The sequence below is a fragment of the Lynx canadensis genome, chromosome A2 (assembly GCF_007474595.2).
Source record: "Lynx canadensis isolate LIC74 chromosome A2, mLynCan4.pri.v2, whole genome shotgun sequence".
NCBI classification, from domain to species: Eukaryota; Metazoa; Chordata; class Mammalia; order Carnivora; family Felidae; genus Lynx; species Lynx canadensis.
Genome location: NC_044304.2, coordinates 145524816 through 145544358, shown reverse-complemented (window position 1 = coordinate 145544358; position 19543 = coordinate 145524816). Strand labels below are relative to the sequence as shown.

Below are 19543 nucleotides of genomic sequence, written 5' to 3'. Positions count from 1 at the left end.
TGTAGATGAGCTGAAATACTCAACCTGAGTGATGATTACAATATAGTTTTATAGAAAGAGAGACAGAGAAAGCACTGGCAATATGGACTCAACCATTCATTCCATTTCTGTTACTAGCTTGCTTCATAAATTGCTTCCTCTCTTTATGCCTCAATTTTTCAATATATTGTCACCTGTATTGTCCCACTTCATTGCCGAGCCAAATAAAAATTCCAGATTCACTAACTTTCTGTAGGTGAAAAATGGGTGAGAAATGGTATGTTCAGGTTATTCAAAAGTTAATATAGTTTGTATATAGTTAGTATTAATAATTGGTAATAATATCTTTGTGTGATGCTTTAGTTTTCAAACTACCTTCCCTATAATATTTTTTCTTCCCCTGACTCCATAAAGTAGGAGGGGATAGATAACTCTCATTTTCCAGATAATCATGGGTAATATTTTGGTTCTACAGTAAACAGATTTATCTCTCTCTAAAGTTTTATACACACACAGACACACACACACACAGGCCAAGTTTTGTGTGCATGTTTAAACAAATGAAATTGATGAACTCAATTATACATTCCCTGAAAAAAAAAACTAGCCCTTCCCAAAGAAACACAAAATGAAGTGCTAAACAAAGTACTGAATAAAGCACTCAAATTAGAGTACATAAGAAATGTTATTTTACAAGCAGTTAAAACAATTGGAACCCTCTATACCACAGCAATAGAGAGCAAGCCAGCATTTTTAGTGTCTAATATTTCATTGGATAATAAACTTCTAGTCTCGTTTGGGAGCTGTTCTTCTTGCATGTAAACACTAAACATCACTACTATAATTTATTCAACCACATTGTTCCCAGATTTTCCTATTATAAACAATGCCACAAACATACATCTTTGCTCACTTAGAGGGCATGACATACACGTGTTACGTCTTGATATGCACTACCAACCTGCTTTCTGGAAAGATCGTACCACTGCACATTTCTATTGACAGTGTGTTAAAATGCTTTTTAACATTCCTTTTCCTTTGGAGGTTTGGCTTGAAATAACACCATGCTTTTCTGCCATTAATAGTGAAAAATCTTAGGATCAATTACAAAAATGGTAACTGGCTCACATTAAGAACAAGTATCTGAGAAAAAATAATAATAATAAAAAAAAAAAGGTTCCAAGGAGAAAACCTGGGAACCAAATATTCAGAAATTCCCATTTAATTAGGAGCTGGAGTTTTCATTGCACTGCTCACTTGTCACCATCTGTTTGTTTTGTTTTGTTATGTATTATTTTTTAGTCATGATCTGTGATGAGAAGGGAAAGAAAGGAATGTAGGATGATAAAGAAAATGCATGCCCCCAACAAAGTACCAGCTTCCCTTGGATCCATCATTACACAAAGCTCTCCTGAGTGTATATTTCACAAAAATGGAAAACAACACAGTTTCGAATGTTTTACCTCCAGCATGAAAATTAAACTGTTCGTTCTGACTTCTGAGGCCATCAGCCAAGTTTTGTAATTATCAGTGATATTATTGTTGATTGATATTAATCATTTAATATAATCAAAACCTCAGATTATTTCAATCTAACACATCAAATGTGACAAAGAAGAAAAAAATGCCCATCACAGGAGAGGACATAGTGCCTCACATACCTAACACAGTATTCTTTTTTTTAAAGTTTATTTATTTTGAGGGAGAGAACACACGTGTGCATGCAAGCGGGGCGGGCAGGGGGTGGGGCAGAGAGAGGAGAGAATTCCAAGCAGGCTCTATGCTGTCAGGGCAGAGCCCAACGTGGGGCTCCATCTTACAAACCATGACACCAGGACCTGGGCCGAAATCAAGATTTGGACGCTTAACTGACTGAGATACCCAGGTGCCTCCTGACATAGTATTCTTAAGCAGAAGCTTAGTCAGTTTTACATATACTTTATATCTGAGACACAGAGTAGATCCTTTTCTTTTTAATGTTTATTTATTTATTTTGAGAGAGAGAGCAAGCAGGGGAGGGTCAGAGAGAGGGGGAGAGAGAAAATCCCCCCAAAGCTCTGCTCTGTCAGCAAAGAGCCTGACACAGGGCTTAATCTCACAGTCTGTGAGATCATGGCCTGAGCCTATATCAAGAGTCAGATGCTTAACTGACTGAGCCACCCAGGTGCCCCCAGAGTAGACTCTTTATATCAATCAGGTAAAAAAAATTCACCTTATGTTTTCTTTCATTACTCAGAATGGTCCTAAGGACAAAATAGCAGGTATGAAGTGACAGGAAAAAAGTTTAGATAATGCTTTCCTTTTTGAACCATTATCTAGATAGTCTCCAAATGTCTGCAGAAAGACCTATGAATCCAAAAAGCAAAAGATCACAATTTAGCTTTACAAAATGTTGTACTGCTTTAGACTAAGTTGCAGGTTCAGACTCAGCAAGAAAAAAAGTGCCACCTCCCAAGTAGCAGCATCGATGTCTGCAGCCAGTGAACACCCTGCTCGGAAGACTTGCAATCCGGGTACCTACCACATGGGATTCGTTTTACTCTGACCCTTAGGTCATTTACTGAACAGATACTGTTATTTAGAATTTAGATGTTATCTAGGTGCTGCGAGCTGCAGTGGACAGCAGTAAAGGATAGAAAGTAAATCCTGGCTCTCAAATTCTAGCTGGAAAGACGGACTGCAGACAAATATAAATGCTGACGAATAAGATAGCTCCAGGGTAATCAGTGTTATAAAGACATAAAATATGGGATGCATTAGGAAGTGACTTGGTAGCAAAGAGAAAGCTCCATTAGATGGCATAATCAAGAAAGGCTTGTTTCAGGAGGTGATGTCTGAGCCAGACTTTGAATAAGGTAAGGTTAGGCAGGCAATGACGTGGGAAAACAGTGTTTCAGGCAGAGGAAACAGCAAAAGTGAAAGACTGGCCTGGAGCGTTTGAGAAAAAAAGGCCAGTGTGGCCAGAGCACAGTGACTGAGAGGGAAAATGAAGAATGAAGTTGGAAGAGGCTGGATTCTCAGATTATACAGGGCCTCAGAGGCCACAGCAGAGTCTGAATTTGATTCTAGGAATAGTGGGAAGCCATTAAGGAGCTTAAACAAGAGAGTGATGAGAGCCGATTTAAGTTTTTAAAAAAATCTCTGGTGGCTCTGTGAGGTACAGACGGCAGCCAAGCAGGAACAGCAACCAGGAGAGCGACAGAACTGATGAGCTGAAATAGTCTCCATGGGAGAGATACTTGGTTTGGGTGAGGGTGGTAATGGGAACTAAGAAGAACAGGCAGGTTTAGGGGACATCTCAGAGCCGAACTGACATGACTTGCTAATGAATCACGTTGCAAGCGAGGGCAAAACAGGGAAACGAAGGGTTGCTCCTATGCCAGCACTTGAGCAACCAGACAGATGGTGGTGCTGTTAACTGATGGGGTCGGGGGGGGGGGGCAGTGATAGGGGGAGCTGAGGGTTGGGCGATGAAAGGTCCTGTCTGGGGCACACTGGGCACTGGAGATCAAACAGGGGTATAAGCTGGGCTATAAACAGCATATAGAGGAGACATAAAGCCCACAGGACAGGATGAGACCACTTGGAAAGAAACTAAAGATACGGACATGCCAATATCGATCAGGTGAGAACAGGAAGAAGAGTCAGCAGAAGAGCTGAGCGGGAGCACCGTGAGGTAGGAGGGTATTCAGGAGAGTATGGGGTCAGAAACAGAGAACATTTTAAGAAGGAAGGAATAATCAACTGTGTCAAATGTTGCTGGAAGACACTGAATAAGATAAGGAAAGGAAACTCACAACTGGATTTAGCAAGAGAGGAGTATATTAATAAAGAAATACGGTGGGAAAATGTCACAAAAGGGCATTTGATCTTGATCAAGCTATCACTTTCAAAGCTAAGATATGTAAAACAGACCATCTCAGCAAAATTCCTGAGGTATGCTGATTTATCAGGCTAAGTCCATTTTGACTTCCCTTGTCAAAGAAAGAGGAGAGAACAATGACTCAGGAGGGTGTCCTTCTGAGTTTTCCATACTTATTCCCCAGAGAGGGGAGCCTTGGTGACAGCATGGCGGTATTCAGATTTACATGGAAAGAGGAGCAGCTCAGCCCCAAAGAATAACAGTTTATCTGCCTGCTTGATGGTGATTCATCAAAGTCCTAACAGTCACCTGTCCAAACCAACTCCAAGCCAAGTTTCTTTAATCTAATAGCCCAAGTGAAAGAAAAGAGCTGTCAACCAAGGAGGAGACCACGTCCGTGCTCTCTGGGTGGGAGCATTCTTCCAACACTACATTCTCTTCCCCAAGGCTGTTACCGCCTCACTGTCAGACTCCAGCCTGCGTCTCTCTCTGCTGGTGTCACCAAGCACAAAACCGAGAAATGAGATCTGAGGCCCGCCCACACCTGGGCCACTCGCCTGTCTCCTCCTCACGGCCCGCCCCTTACCTGGGTCATTTTGTCCACAGAGACTGGAATTCCGTCGATGGTGAGAGGGGGCAGCTCCGAGTTAACCTCCTGTGGTGCAGGGGCGTGTTCTGCCAGGGCAGACTCCAGGTCTTCCAGGATCATGCTCTTGTACTTACGCACCTGCAGGGAATTAAGGGCAGAAATAAACAAGATGCCCGACAGCCAGGGAGGGTTGGTGCCAAGCAACCGGAAGGTGGGTAGGGCCGCCCCCCTCAACCACAGCAGAGTCCTGAGCACAAACACTTCTACAACTAGCAGATAAAAATACCCGATGGCCCCAAAGACATCACACCGTACAGAGTTCAGTGAAAAGATGATGAAACTACAGGTAATAACAGCAGAAAGGAGCCAGTGGGAAGTTTTACAGAAACACTGCTTCTCAGTTAAAATCACGTTTTCTCCATCAACACTGGCACCATCACCTGTTGCAGATCTAATAGGAATGGAATTCTTTATTCTGTGTTGCCCAGGCCCTCTGATAAAACCTAGCTGTGGCAGTTCATCACCAAAATCACTTCCAAGATCATCAAGGACTTGCATCTCTAAAACTCTAAGCAACCTATCTGAAACTGCTGCTACCTTCCTGCAAGGCCAGACAACCCAACAGGTGATTCAGTGCTTGAGAGGCTGGGCTGAAAGCGTCTGAGATAAAAACAAGAAGCATATACTGTAGTTGTATGTCAAAGGTGCCACTGTCACTATAAGGCTCAGGGCCAAAAGAGAGCCCTGCAGGTCATGCCTTCCTTGTTTCTGGTACTCCCTGGTGACAGAGGTCAACTTCAAATCCACGATGTCTCTGTAGCTCAGACATGTGGGTCTGAACCAGATGTCATTGTTCTGACTCCTTTCCTTCTACTACCAGTGAAAGGTCTCTCCAAAGACAGAGAACTTAACAGCAGCGCATTTGTACATACACACATTCTTCCATGATGAGCACAAACAGTAGGCAGACACAGGACCCCACAACCACCAATAACGGGTGCATTCACTTACAAGGACACCGGGCGGGGGGGATAAGGACACCTTCGTGGATAACACGAAAGCCAGGGAATTTTGGAAATGTGACAAGGTGAGGCAGGAAATTAACCTGTTTTCAGGGCTCACTTATCTTAGGAAATAAGGGAAGAGAAAATGAGGTATCCCAGAAATTAGGATAATGTTTGAGTCCTGGGTTTTCTACTCCAGACTGGACTCTCAATCAGGACAAGTTTCCTTGTAAGTATCTCATCACGAGGGCTAAAAAAAAGAAAGATTCTCATACTCCACCTCAAGCCTGTGGAAAACTAAAAATCATCGTTGGCTATGAAGTACAACTTTGGCAGTTACAGAACCTTCCAAATAGGTCAACAATGAAGGGGATGACAGAAAAATTGTATAAAGGCGCAGAATCGTTATCATCCTAGAGATTCAGTTTTATCCTGGTTTCTAACAAAAAAAGAAAGTTTGAAAAATCATTGCCAACACGTATTTATTATAACAAAAGCAGCTGGTGTTGCCATGCCCACTTAAGGATTTATATGTTCTGCTTTCTAGGTTTCTGTATCTGATGTAGAGCGTTTACACTACCAGCCCACAGAAAAACTCAATCTTATTAGCCTAAGTTCTGGTCTTTGAACTTTAATGTATTAGGTTAAATCATTATATTAGTATGCAGGCCCATAGTAAGGATATATATAAATATATTTATTTATAAAAATAAATTTCACTGTGTTGGAAATACCTGGCATTCAAAGACAGGAAATCATTAGATTACTACTATTACATTATTAGCTAGTTTCAAACAATTTTGGTCATTTTTATGGGTCAGTAAAATGCTAGGAATTTATAACCAGGCATTTTGCTAAACTTATCAGTGCCATATAACTCCTTAAAAATATCTTGAGTATCAAAAAAAACCATAATTGTTGGTAGAGCATTCCTCCAAGTAATTTACAACAAAACTTCAGCTGTGACCACAGTATTTTTAAGGTTGCTCAATAAAGTTTCCCAGAATTATCAAGCTAGTGCTTTAATTCTATCACCTCTGAAATGCATATTTTTTCATATTTAAATGTCCTCTGAAATTGGGATACCTCTTTTTAAAAATTTTTGAGATAGACAGAGTGTGAGCAGGCAAGGGGCAGAAAGGGGGAGACAGAATCCAAAGCAGGCTCTAGGCTCTGAGCTGTCAACACAGAGCCTGACTTGGGGCTTGAACCCACGAACCGCGAGATCATGACCTGAGCTCAAGTCGGACGCTTAACCAACTGAGCCGCCCAGGTGTCCCTGAAATTGGGATACATCTTAAAACTGCTGTGGATGAGGCAACCTGGGGCACAGTTGTCACTTCCTGCACATATGAACATGGCTGTTATCCCTGGGAGCAATGCAATCCCTTGCCTTTTCAATCAACAAACCATTGAGCAACATTTGAGAAAGAATGTGAGTCTTGGTTATAGTTGGATAATCTCCCCAGTGATATTTCTGGTAAGATCAAGAAGCCCCAGCATCAAACTTGTTGCAGCTTGGAGACAACAGCAGAGCACTTTCTTTTTCTTTTTTTTTTTTTTTCAGAGCACTTTCTAAAGACATGCAGCACCACCCATATGCTCTTGATGGCACCGAGGACAATATCACATGAAATGTCACAGCCAATGATGTCTTTGAAACAAGAAGTCATTCAGAAGCACCGAGCTGTGAAAGTGAGGACGTTTTAGGAGTATCAATTTATTTCACTTTCATTTTCCTTTTTACGTATTATATAAAAATGCAATGTGATTAAAATCTATCTCTAAATAAGCTTGAAAAAGTTCTTTCAATAAACATAAAATAAAAATTCTAAGTGATAAGCACTGTGCCAGAGTTTGTCAATGTTTTTTCTTTCTTCATGGTAAATAAATAATGGTGCATCTTATAACTGCTGATGTCATAGATATGATGAAATAGAGGTTTGTTTTTCCAACTTCTATCCTCTATTTCAAAAACCATAGCTTAAGCCTTTATTACTTCATACCAATGTCACTGTCAACTAACTGGTTTTACAAAGTTAAAAACCACTTACAAACAAAATCAGCTGGTCTGTCTACCAATCTCTCTTCCCCCAATTCATCCTATTGACCAATGACATTTAAAATATCTGAGCCCAGGGTGCCTGGCTGGCTCAGTTAGTAGAGCATGTGACTCTTGATCTCAGGGTTGTGAGTTCAAACTTATGTTGGGTATAGAGATTCCTTTAAAAAAAAAAAAAGTATTAAAAAAAAATCTCAGCCCCTTTGGGACTATATGAAAATAAGTAAGTTTCTGAAACACTGAATATGATTTACTGATCACTTACCAGGTGCCAAGCACTGCATATATTATCTCAATTAATCTTCACACAATTCTATAAGGAAAATTGTAGTATACCCATTGTTCAGCTAAGAAAAACAAGGCTTAATGAACTTAAGTAACTTCCCCAAATCATATAGCTAGTATAACAGTAATATAGGTATAAACCAAACTAATTTTTATCTAGCTCCAAAGCCTGTATGTTCAGCCACTTAGCTATCATTTCTTTTTTTCTCAAAACCATCTCTGCAGCTCCCTACTTCTCACAGGATGAAGGCCAAACTCTCAGTCCAGCATTTCAACCTTTCTAATCATTCCCTACTTTTCCACTGGGGCCACCAGATAACAGTTGTGCCTGCCCAGTTCTGTAGACTATGGGGACGGCACCCTCTTAGTTGGCCAGTTTCCTCACTAACTTTTGCATCTAGCAAGTTCTTTTCTACTTCTGGGTCTTTAATTCTGCTTCCTATCCAAACATTATCCATCTTTCAAGGCCCAACCCCATTTCCACTTCTTTTAAGAAAAATCCCCAAGTGTTCTACCCATAATTCTCTTACTCTTTTTTAAATTCCTACAAACTCAAATGGTCACTTAGATTGTTATATATACCGTATACAACTAGTGTGTGACATCACTGAGCACAGGGACTGGGTCTTTTATTTAACATATATTATGAAACAGTTGACATACTCAGACATGTGCAGAAGATATATTAACAAACATTCTCATAACTGCCAGAGATGGAAAGCATTTAAGGTGTTTACAAGAGCCATCAGAGTTCTGGGCACAGAATGTGCTTGTTGAGGATTTAGGAACTGGCTGCTACAAACATAGTATCAACAGGCCTTTCGTCTGGTTGAAAAAACAGTCCCTGACAAAATACCATAGTTCTGTATACCTGAAGCTTTTCTGGAGAAAAGACAAGTCGTCAGGAAGGTCCCATGGAAGATTAAAAAAAATTTTTTTTAATCTATGAGCTCCTCTGAAATGAAAAATATATTGCCATCTCAGGTAAACAAAAAGATGCCCTAGTGCAGAGCTGCCCTCAGACCCGTGATCCTGAAGCACACCTGGCGTGGAGCCAGGCCAGACTCTGGCCCATGAAGTTATGTTGGCTTCACCCTGTTCTCTCTCCAGCCCCAATGTTAGCCTCTTTCCTCCCCCGCCTCAGTCCAGATTCCTAATTTTCCCCTCGCCCCCGGATCCCTCGTTTTGGACCTTGAAACCTCAAAGGACTTGGATGGAATTCTTATCTTCTCCTACTTTGTACCTAACAGTGTTAGTTATTTGTTAAGTACGTAGATAAATGAAGATTTTTTACTTTACTATTTTTTTTTTTTTTTACTTTACTATTTTTAAACATTTTAATTCCAGTAAACATACAGCGTTATACTAGTTTCAGGCGTACAATATAGTGATTCACCAATTCTATACATTACTCAGTGCTCATCATGGTAAGTGTACTCTTAATCCCCTTACCTGCTTCACCCATCCACTCCACCCCCCTCTGGTAATCATCCGTTTGTTCTCTAAAGTTAAGAGTCTGCTTTTTGGTTTCTCTCTTTTTTTTCTTTGTTCATTTGTTTTGCTTCTTAAATTCCACATATGAGTGAAACTATAAGGTATTTTTACTTTACTATTTTTTAAATATGCTTCCACATTTCCTAACTCAAAGCTATTTTTAAAAACCTATACAGGGGCGCCTGGGTGGCGCAGTTGGTTGAGCGTCCAACTTCAGCCAGGTCGCGATCTCGCAGTCCGTGAGTTCGAGCCCCGCGTCAGGCTCTGGGCTGATGGCTCGGAGCCTGGAGCCTGTTTCCGATTCTGTGTCTCCCCTTCTCTCTGCCCCTCCCCGTTCATGCTCTGTCTCTCTCTGTCCCAAAATAAATTAAAAAAAAACGTTGAAAAAAAAAAAATTAAAAAAAAAAAAACCTATACAAAAAAGTGAATGACTTAGAACAAGAAATCATGACCAACTCCAGGGCTCACCCATCTACTGGGAAAGAGGAATTAAAGACAGAAGAATGATTTCAAAGAAGCTGGTGACAACCCCAGAGCTACCTCTTGCCTCTGTGACTATGACTAATTTCTGTACCTGTAGAACTGGTTAGTCATATCCAGTGTGTCCCCATCTAACTGCTATGGATTATTTTTTTTAATGTTTATTTATTTTTGAAGGAAAGAGAGACAGTGTGGGCGGGGGGGGGGGGGGGTTGGGCAGAGAGAGAGAGGGAGACACAGAATCTGAAGCAGGCTCCAGGCTCTGAGCTGTCAGCACAGAGCCTGACGCAGGGCTCGAACCCACAAACCATGAGACCATGACCTGAGCCGAAGTCGGATGCTCAACTGACTGAGCCACTCAGGCACCCCACTGCTATGGATTATTAACTCTGAGAAAAGACCTACATCTCCAGAGACTCTTGAAGTTCTTCTAAAAACGGATAGAAATTCTCTCTCTGTTCCTCAACAAAATATTTCTAGGCCTATTCCTACTACACCTATAAAAGTATGGGATATGGCAGTAAGCCAAGAGAATGCCCTCAGGGCACAGCAACTTAAAAAATCTACCATTCGCCAATGCTTCTCATGCCAGCTCTCTCTAAACATATATGGGGGATGATAATCAACTTTAATTAATTTCTACTGCTCCCCAGTGAGGTAGGTATTATCTTACACGAGGACACTGAGCAACATATAGGAAAAATCCATGTGCGGAACTATACAAAAAAAATCAAAGCTTAAAAACAGATTTCACAAATGTGGAGTTATAGTTATATATGCCCACTCTAGCTTAATACCAACCCATTGGCAAAACTGAATGAGCTTGTCTAAATGTTAATAATGCTATGTTTTACTATGGGAGCCACACCTTCACTTAAGAAGGATATCAAAAAGGGTCAAAACACTCAATGGAGCTGCTCTGGAGGTCTTTTAACTTGTTTTTTGTTTTAAAAAGCTGAGGCTTAAAAAGACAAAGGTTTTAAACTGCAGAGAACATTAGATCTGAAAGTCTAGATCCCAAGCGACGTAGAGAAGCCTTGAGCTTCTGGATAAGGAAATCTCGTTCTACATCATAGTCGAAGACTCTTTCTGAGAGTTTAGCTGGTTTTATTTCACTATCCCACATTACAAGTATAGACATGGCATATGTGACTTCTGAACCCGGCAGCTCCCCCATCCATCCAGCCATTAAACAAATATTTATTATTCATCTCCCGTATGTGAGGCACTGTGCTAAGGAAGGGCTGTGGACAAAATGGAAAGCAAAATCAGTCACAGTGTCCCATTATTGTGTATATTCCTGTTTAGTGGTGAGGACAAACAAAAAATAATCACAAAAATAAATGTACAATTACAAGCCAGGACAAGTACTATAAAGAAGGACACAAGCTAACTTCGTAGTTCTTTACTTCCCAAGGTCTCAACTGAGAGCCAATGTAGGATTCGAGCCTAGAAACCAAATCTGCATTGCTGAGTGCTGCCGAATGTTTAAGACGCTTTTTTTCATGCAACAAATATTACCGAGCAACTACTCGTGGCAGGGGGAACGTGCGGCACTGGGAGCACAATGGAGAACAAAGTAGATCCAGCCCCTCCTGTCTTGGGGCTCACAATCTAGCTGGGCACAGACAGTGATCAAATAATCACACAAATAAGAGCGCATCTGTAGTAAGTAGGCGGAGGTGCGGTGAGAGCCTTGGCTAGAATGAGGGGCTGTGACTTATGCAGGAGATGAGAGAAGGCTTCGCAGAAGAAGTGTCGACTGAACTGAATTCTTAAGTACAAGTCAGAGTTATAAGGTGAGGAAGGAGGTCAGAAAGAGAGCAAACTGGAGTTAAGAGCATACACAAAAGCTCTGTGGAGGGATGACACAGTTTGTGCAAAGGAGTGAGCGGACACTCTTGTGGCTGGAGTGGAGAGAAGCTGGGGAGGGGGGAAGATATGGCTAGAGGTGGAGGAGAGTCACGCAAAGGCCTCCTGCGGAAAGGGAACTGGATGGACACCAGAGTTGGTAGCCAGGCTTGTGGCAATGGAAAGAGAGAAAATTGGGCAAATTTGAGAGCTATTTAGGAAATGGAGAACAAAATAATGGGTATGGGGAAGAGAGGAGAGAGGGAGGTGCCAGAAATGGCTCCATGTTTCTGCCTTGCATAACTGGATGAGGGACAGACAGACACTGAAATAGACATAAGAATTTTTTTTTGGTGGAGAAGATTTAAGTTTATAGTTTTGCTCAAGTTGAAGTGCTATTAAGATATCTAGGAGGAGATTTTTCTCTTTCCTGTTCTATTTCAGTGACAATCTTTTGGGAAGTATTTTTGATAATGTCTGTTTTCTGTTATTTGTATCTTCTTTAATGTATATAGAAATAACTTTTCTTCCTTTTTTAAAAACTGCATACAAACATATGGGCATATAGATGGGCATTTTAAATTTTTAAAAATGTTTTTATTTATTTTTGAGACAAAGAGAGACAGAGCATGAGCAGGGGAGGGGCAGAGACAGAGGGAGACACAGAATCCAAAGCAGGCTCCAGGCTCTGAGCTGTGAGCACAGAGCCTGACGCGGGGCTCGAACTCACAGACCGTGAGATCATGACCTGAGCTGAAGTCGGACGCTTAACCGACTGAGCCACCCAGGCGTCCCTTTAAGATTTTGTTTTTAAGTAATCTCTACATGCAACGTGGGACTTGAACCCACAACCCTGAGATGAAGAGTCACATGCTCTACCTACTGAGCCAGCCAGGTGCCCCCAAAATTTCACTTCTATGTCCTACTATCTTTCACCCCATCACTCACTCACCCTCAAGGTGCCCTGATGGCCTCCCCTCTTGTTTCTGCGGGTATGACCAAGAAGAGGGAAAGGAGGAGTGACTTCTGCTGTTCATTACCACCACCAGAAAAATGTGCTTTAAACTGTCTCCTTTCCTCCCCAGAAAGAAGCAGGTAGTAGCTACAGTGCGTATTTGCTTTATAACAACCATCCTGACCTTTCTTTCACAGGACTGTGGAGAACTGAAAGGTAGCTCTGTTCCCTTTTAGAAGAAGAGGCAAGGACTAAGGAAATGAGATTAAATTTGAAACCCCATATTTAATGCCCTAGACAAACCTATGGAAGATGTAATACTCCATCACCTTGAACCCAAATCCCAACAGTGGCTCTATTACACAGAAGGTGGGGAATCTTAGGCAAATCACTTAGCCTCTCTGGTCTAGTATTCTCTTGCAAAATGAAAATAATAATATCCCTACACCTCCAGGTTATTGCCAGAATTACTGAGACTATGTATACTTCAAAGTTTTTTTAATAGTTTTTATAAAAAATGATACAAATGTTAGTAACTTACTAACCATATATTTGCTATACTATACAAATGCAGAGGTTCCATAAACATGTATAAAATGCAGATTTAATTTTAAAGTAGGACCAGACTCTTTGTATGGTTCCATAACCTGCTTTGTTCATTTAATACAATATCACCATTTGAAAATGTTAAGAAAAAGATCTATGTCATGATATTTAATGGCAGGATAGCAGTCCTATCTCTGGATGGGCCATCAATTTAATCCCTTATCTTTAAACATTTAGGTTATTCTCAAATTTTAAAAAAATACTATAAAGAGTACAGTGACTAATGTACATACATCTTTGCCCACTTAACCAATTATTTCCTTAAGATAAAATTTCAGAAGGAAGCTGGGTTAAAAAGTGTACATTTGGGCACTTTTTATACCAGTTGCCAATCTGCCCTGTAGAAAATTACACTGTCTGAGATACCAACATTGCAAGATGTACATCTTTTTCACGTTTGCCATTCCCAAGCCATGTAAAATGGCTTTCTGTTTTAATTCCCATTTCTTTAAAAATTTTGGGTTTGTTAGACATTTGTATTTCCTCCTTCTGTTTATGTCTTTTTCTTTTTTGTCTTTGGGTGTTTGAAAATAGAATTTTAAATGAAAAATTTAAATATCCAGGAAGATGTAAAGAACAGTAAATAAGTGCTTCTACCCTCACCACACAGATTCAATAATTGTCAATATTTTGGCATAATTACTTTATCTTCCATCTGTACATATATATACACATGCAATGTTTCTGGGGCTAACCACTTAAAGTATATTTTAAACACTTCTAAATACTTTAGCATGCATCCTGGAAATATCAGGGCATTTTCATACATAACTATAATACAATGATCACATCCTACAGAAATAACAGAATTCCTTAATATCACCTAATAGCTAATCCATATTCAAACCTATCTTTGGGTCTTTGTTATTCATCTGTTCATATTTTTGTTGACTTTTGAGAGTTCTTTATATATGAAGAATATTAATCATTAGTTCACTACTTACTGTATGATCTTGAACAAATTACTTAAGCTCTCAAACCCTCAAATTGCTACATCTGTAAAGCACAAATAACAACAGATATATCTATCTATCTATATCTATATCTATATATATAAAATAGGGTTATTGTGATGATTAAGTAAAAATCATAAATATAAAGTACTCAGCAGAAAACAGTCATGTTAAAAATACTCAATAAATTATAATTGCTGTTATTAATCTGAAAACATTTTTTCCAGTTTGTTGTGAGCCATTTAATTTTATTTACAGTGCTTTGCTATACACCCCAATTGTAGGCAAGGAGGTAATATGGGCAGAACGCAGAAAAATATTTACAAAACATTTTAACATCAACTATTAAAGGCCTTGTAAAGTTTCCAATCCCCCCCTTTTATTTTTTTTTAACATTTATTTATTTCTTTGAGACAGAGAGAGACAGAGCATGAATGGGGGAGGGTCAGAGAGAGAGGGAGACACAGAATCCAAAGCAGGCTCCAGGCTCCGAGCTGTCAGCACAGAGCCTGACGCGGGGCTCAAACTCACAGACCATGAGATCGTGACCTGAGCCGAAGTTGGACACTCAACCGACTGAGCTACCCAGGCGCCCCTCCAATCCCCTTTTAACAAACTCATAAAATAACAATCTTGAATCTGAAATCCATATTCCAAAACTGAACAGCCCTACTGAATTTTAATTTTCCTAGAGTTCTCAGCAGCTTCCAGCTAGAAAAGCAAAAAGGAAGATTAAGGATGGCTTCAGGCAGGACAAAATGCAAATATCAGTTTTAAAATTATTAAATGAGATTATACATACAAAGTGCTTATAACATACCTACAGTATAGTTACACCTACAGTATATATGCCACAGTAAGCACTCAATAAATGTTAGACATTATTATAGAATCTAAATCATTTCCTTAACTTTTATTAACAAGAGATTATGTGTAATACATTGCATACTGATTATGGTAAACAATGGCTCTAATTATTTAATACCACTTTCTATACCAGTGTATAGTAAGATTAAGGAATATCCTGCACCTTGCAAGTCAACAGAGGTCACCCAAAATAATCGGAGCATAGTGTTTCCTTTGAGGGATAGAGTTTAATTACTTTTTCAATTTTGTACATATTTATTGTTCTACTGAGGTTTAGGTATATTTTAGTGATTTTACTTTTTACTAACTTACCCACTTAGTTGAGATTTTTAATTTAGAAGAACAGAATTAATGCACAGAATTTCCTTACAATTTTCAATCTATTCGTATCTGCAGTTAAAACTCTTATCTAATTTCTAAGTCTATATATTTGCTTTCTTCTCCCTTTTCCTCAACTAGCATGCTAGAAATTTTTCTATTTCATTGGATTTTTCATAGTATCATTTCTGGAATGTAACAATTCTACTTTTTCTGCTCACAGACTCGTTCATTTCTTCCACATGTTTATTCTATTTTTTTCTTAGACTCATGTTAATATTCCCTTTCCAGCTTCTCGAAGTCAATAGTTTCTTTTCCATCTTTCTTGCATATATAAAAAAATTAAGGCAGTGAATATTCCTTTGAGTACCAGTTCGAATCATATTTTTTAAGTTTTGCTTTACATTTTTTAAAGTTTATTTATTTTTGAGAGAGAGACTCCCAAGCAGGCTCCACACTGTTAGCACAGACAACTCGGGGCCCAATTCAACAAAATGTGGGATCATGACCTGAGCTGAAATCAAGAGGTGGACGCTTAACCCAATGAGCCACCCAGGTGCCACACCTCCCTAACCATTTTTTAAAAGTTTAAGAAGTATGCATGTATGTATGTATCAGCATTTTAAAATTTCCATGTAGCTAAAAAATTTTTCCTGTCCATCTTTTGATTTTAAGTTCAAAATTTCCTGTAATTTGGTCAAAAATATGGCCTATATAATTCCACTACTGGGTATTTACCCAAAGAAAATGAAAACACTAATTTGAAAAGATATACGTGCCCTATAATGTTTATTGCAGCATTATTTACAATAGCCAAGATACAGAAGCAACCCAAGTGTCCATCCATAGATAGATGGATAAAAAAGAGGTGGTATATATACATAATGCAATATTTCTCAGCCATAAAAAAAGAATGAAATCTTACCATTTGCAACATGGATGTATGTAAAAGGTAAAATGCTAAGTGAAGTAAGTCAGAGAGAAAGACAAATACCACATGATTTCATTCACATGTGGAACTCAAGAACAAAACAAACGAAAAACACCAACAAACAAAAAAACAGACTCTTAAATACAGAGAACAAACTGTTGGCTGCCAGGGGTGAGGGATGAATAAAATAGATAAAAGGTATTCAAGAGTACACTTAGCTTGAGCACTGAGCAATTTACAGAATCACTGAACCACTGAATTGTGTACCCAAAACTAATATAACACTGTATGTTAATTATACTTCAGTTTTAAAAAAAGAGAGATTTGTAGTTCTGGATGAAAAACAAAATTAAAGTAGTTCCTTGAATAAAAAAACATATGGCTTGTATAGTTTCTGCATTTTGTAATTTATTAAGATTTTTGTTGGGGCCTAATATATGGTCAATTCTTATAATTCATTCATGTTATTTTTCAAATATGGCATGTTATCTCCTTGTGTAGTAATAATACTAGCATACATATCTTCTTTTTTTAAATGTTTTTTGAATGTTTATTTATGAGAGAGAGAAAGAGAGAGAGAGAGAGAGAGAGAGAGAGAGACAGAGCATGAGCGGGGGAGGGGCAGAGAGAGAGGGAGACACAGAATCTGAAGCAGGCTCCAGGCTCTGAGCTGTCAGCACAGAGCCCAACGCGGGGCTTAAACTCACGAGCTGTGAGATCATGACCTGAGCCGAAGTCGGACACTCAACCGACTGAGCCAGCCAGGCTCCCCTAGCATACATATCTTCTATATTAACCTTGTTTATTCTTTTATTCAGATTTCTATATTCTTATTTACAGTTTTCTTCCTTAACCTGACCAAGATTACTAAGGCCTCCTTAATCTAACCAAGATTATTAAGGCCTCCTGCCACTGTCATTTTTAAAAATTTTTCTTATATTTGTAATTTTTTGATCTGCACACTTTGCTTTAATGGTAGTTGAGGCATAAAAAGTTCAGTGTAAATTTATACTGTTTATCAATACCAAATTACCTCTGGTTCTCAGTTAATATTGTCTCGAGAATTTGGCTTTGTCTGATATTAATGCTGTAATCCATGATTTATTTTTGTAGGCATTTGTCTGACATGCCTTTGCCTATTATTTTACTTTTAACATTTGTCTGACATGCCTTTGCCTATTATTTTACTTTTAACATTTTTAACAGCTTTATTCAGACTATAACTCATACACCTTATCTACTAGTTTCGTATGACTGACACAGGTATCGCTAACTTAGTGGCTTAAAACAACAGGAATTCATTTTCTTAGTTTTTCACTGGGCTAAAGTAAAGGTTATTGGCAAGCCTGGTCCTTTTGGAGGATCTAGGGGGAGTCCATTTCCTTGTCTTGTCTAGCTGCTCCTAGCCTGTATTCTTTGGCCCCTGACCCCTTCTCTTGCATCCAACCTTTTACTCCTACCAACACATCTTCTATTTCCTTATCAATCTCCCTTTGTCTCCCTCTTACAAAGACAGTGTGGTTAGGCTTAGGGCCTACCTGGATAATCTAGGGCAATCTCCCCCATCTCAAAATTGTTAACCTAATCACATCACAAAGTTTTTTTTGCCACACAAGGTAACACACCAAAGTTCCAGGGATTCAGACCTGGATATCCTTGGGGGTCACTATTCAGCCTATCAGACCATACAATTCACCATTTAAAGTGTACAATTCAACCTTTTTAAGTATATATGTAGGGTTGTGCAAGCATCATCATAATCTAATTTTAGAACACTTTGATTCCCTTTAAAATAAACTCCGTACTCAATGGCTGTCACTTTCCATTCCTCCCTCCCACCTCTCCAACCTGGCAACGACTAATCTACTTCCCGTCTCTACAGATTTGCCTGTTCTGGACACTGCATATACATGGAATCATACAACATGTGGTCTTTTGTGACTGGGCTCTTTTACTTGGTGCAATGTTTTCAAGGTTCATCCATGCTGTAGTTTTTATCAGTATTTCATTCCCTCTTACTGCTGAATAATAGTCCATATATGGATAATAACACATTTTATTTATCCGTTCATTAGCTGATGAACATTTGGGTTGTTCCCACTTTGTGGCTATTATGAATAATGCTGTTAAAAATATCATGTGTAAGTTTTATGTATAAGTCTTGCTGCTATGGACACTGTGTGCATAAGATTTGTTTTCAGTTCTCTTGGGTAAACCTAGGAGCAGAATTGCCAGGTCATGTGGTGACTCTACTTTTAATATTTTAAGAAACTGCCAAACTGCTTTCTGAAGCATCTGTTATCATTTTATGTTCCCAGTAGCAATGTATGGAGGGTTCCAATTTCTGCATATTCTCAACAACACTTACTGGTGTCCATCTTTTTGATTAGAATAATCCTGTCTAATTCTGGTTTTGGTTTTCATTTCCCTAATGACTATTCATCATTAGTGCTCATATACTTGCTGGCCACTTCTCTATCTCTATATATATTTGGAGAAATAGGTAATCAGATTTGTTGCCATTTTTAAAAAACTTTTAGTGTAGTTGAAAACAATTTACATGAGTTTCAGCTATTACAACATAGTGATTTGACAACTCTATGCATTATGCTATGCTCATAAGTGTAGCTATTGTCACCATACAACGCTATTATAATACCGCTGAGTATATAGCCTATACTGTACCTTTCATCCCCAGGACTTATTCATTCCATAATTGGAAACTTGTACCTCCCGCTCCCCTCTACCCATCTGCCCCCCTTTACCTGCCTGCCCATCCCCACCACTCCCCTCTGGCAATCACCAATTTGTTCTCTATTTATGAGTCTGTTTCTGATTGGTTTGGTTTGTTTTTTAGATTCCACATATAACCGAAATCGTATGATACTTGTCTTTCTCTGACTCATTTCACTTAGCGTAATACCCTCTAGAGTACATATTTGTTGTCACAAATGGCAAGATTTCATTCTTTTCTATGGCTGAGTAATATTCCATTGTAGACATATACTACCTCTTCTTTATCCATTCATCAATGGATGGACACTTAGGTTGCTCCCACATCTTGGCAACTGTAAATAATGCTGCAGTAAACATAGGGGTGCATATATCTTTTTGAATTAGTGTTTTTATGTTCTTCTGTAAATACCCAGTAGTAGAATTACTGGATTGTATGGTATTTCTTTTTCTCTTTTTTTAAGTTTATTTATTTTGACAGACAGAGAGAGCGAGCGTTTTGGGGGCAGAGAGAGAGAGATAGAGAGAGAAAGAATCCCAGCAGGCTCCATACTGCCGGCACAGAGCCCAATGG

At 39.1% G+C, this 19543-nt stretch overlaps 1 protein-coding gene across 3 annotated transcripts in view; it reads right to left on the bottom strand.

Moving 5' to 3' along the window:
* NRF1 (nuclear respiratory factor 1) overlaps nt 1-19543 on the bottom strand; it is a 146136-nt gene that overhangs the window by 61870 nt on the left and 64723 nt on the right. For all 3 annotated transcript variants that reach the window (XM_030308422.2, XM_030308424.2, XM_030308425.2), the window contains exon 5: nt 4428-4568. In XM_030308422.2, coding sequence (XP_030164282.1) covers nt 4428-4568 — 141 coding nt within the window. The remainder of the gene's footprint in view (nt 1-4427; nt 4569-19543) is intronic.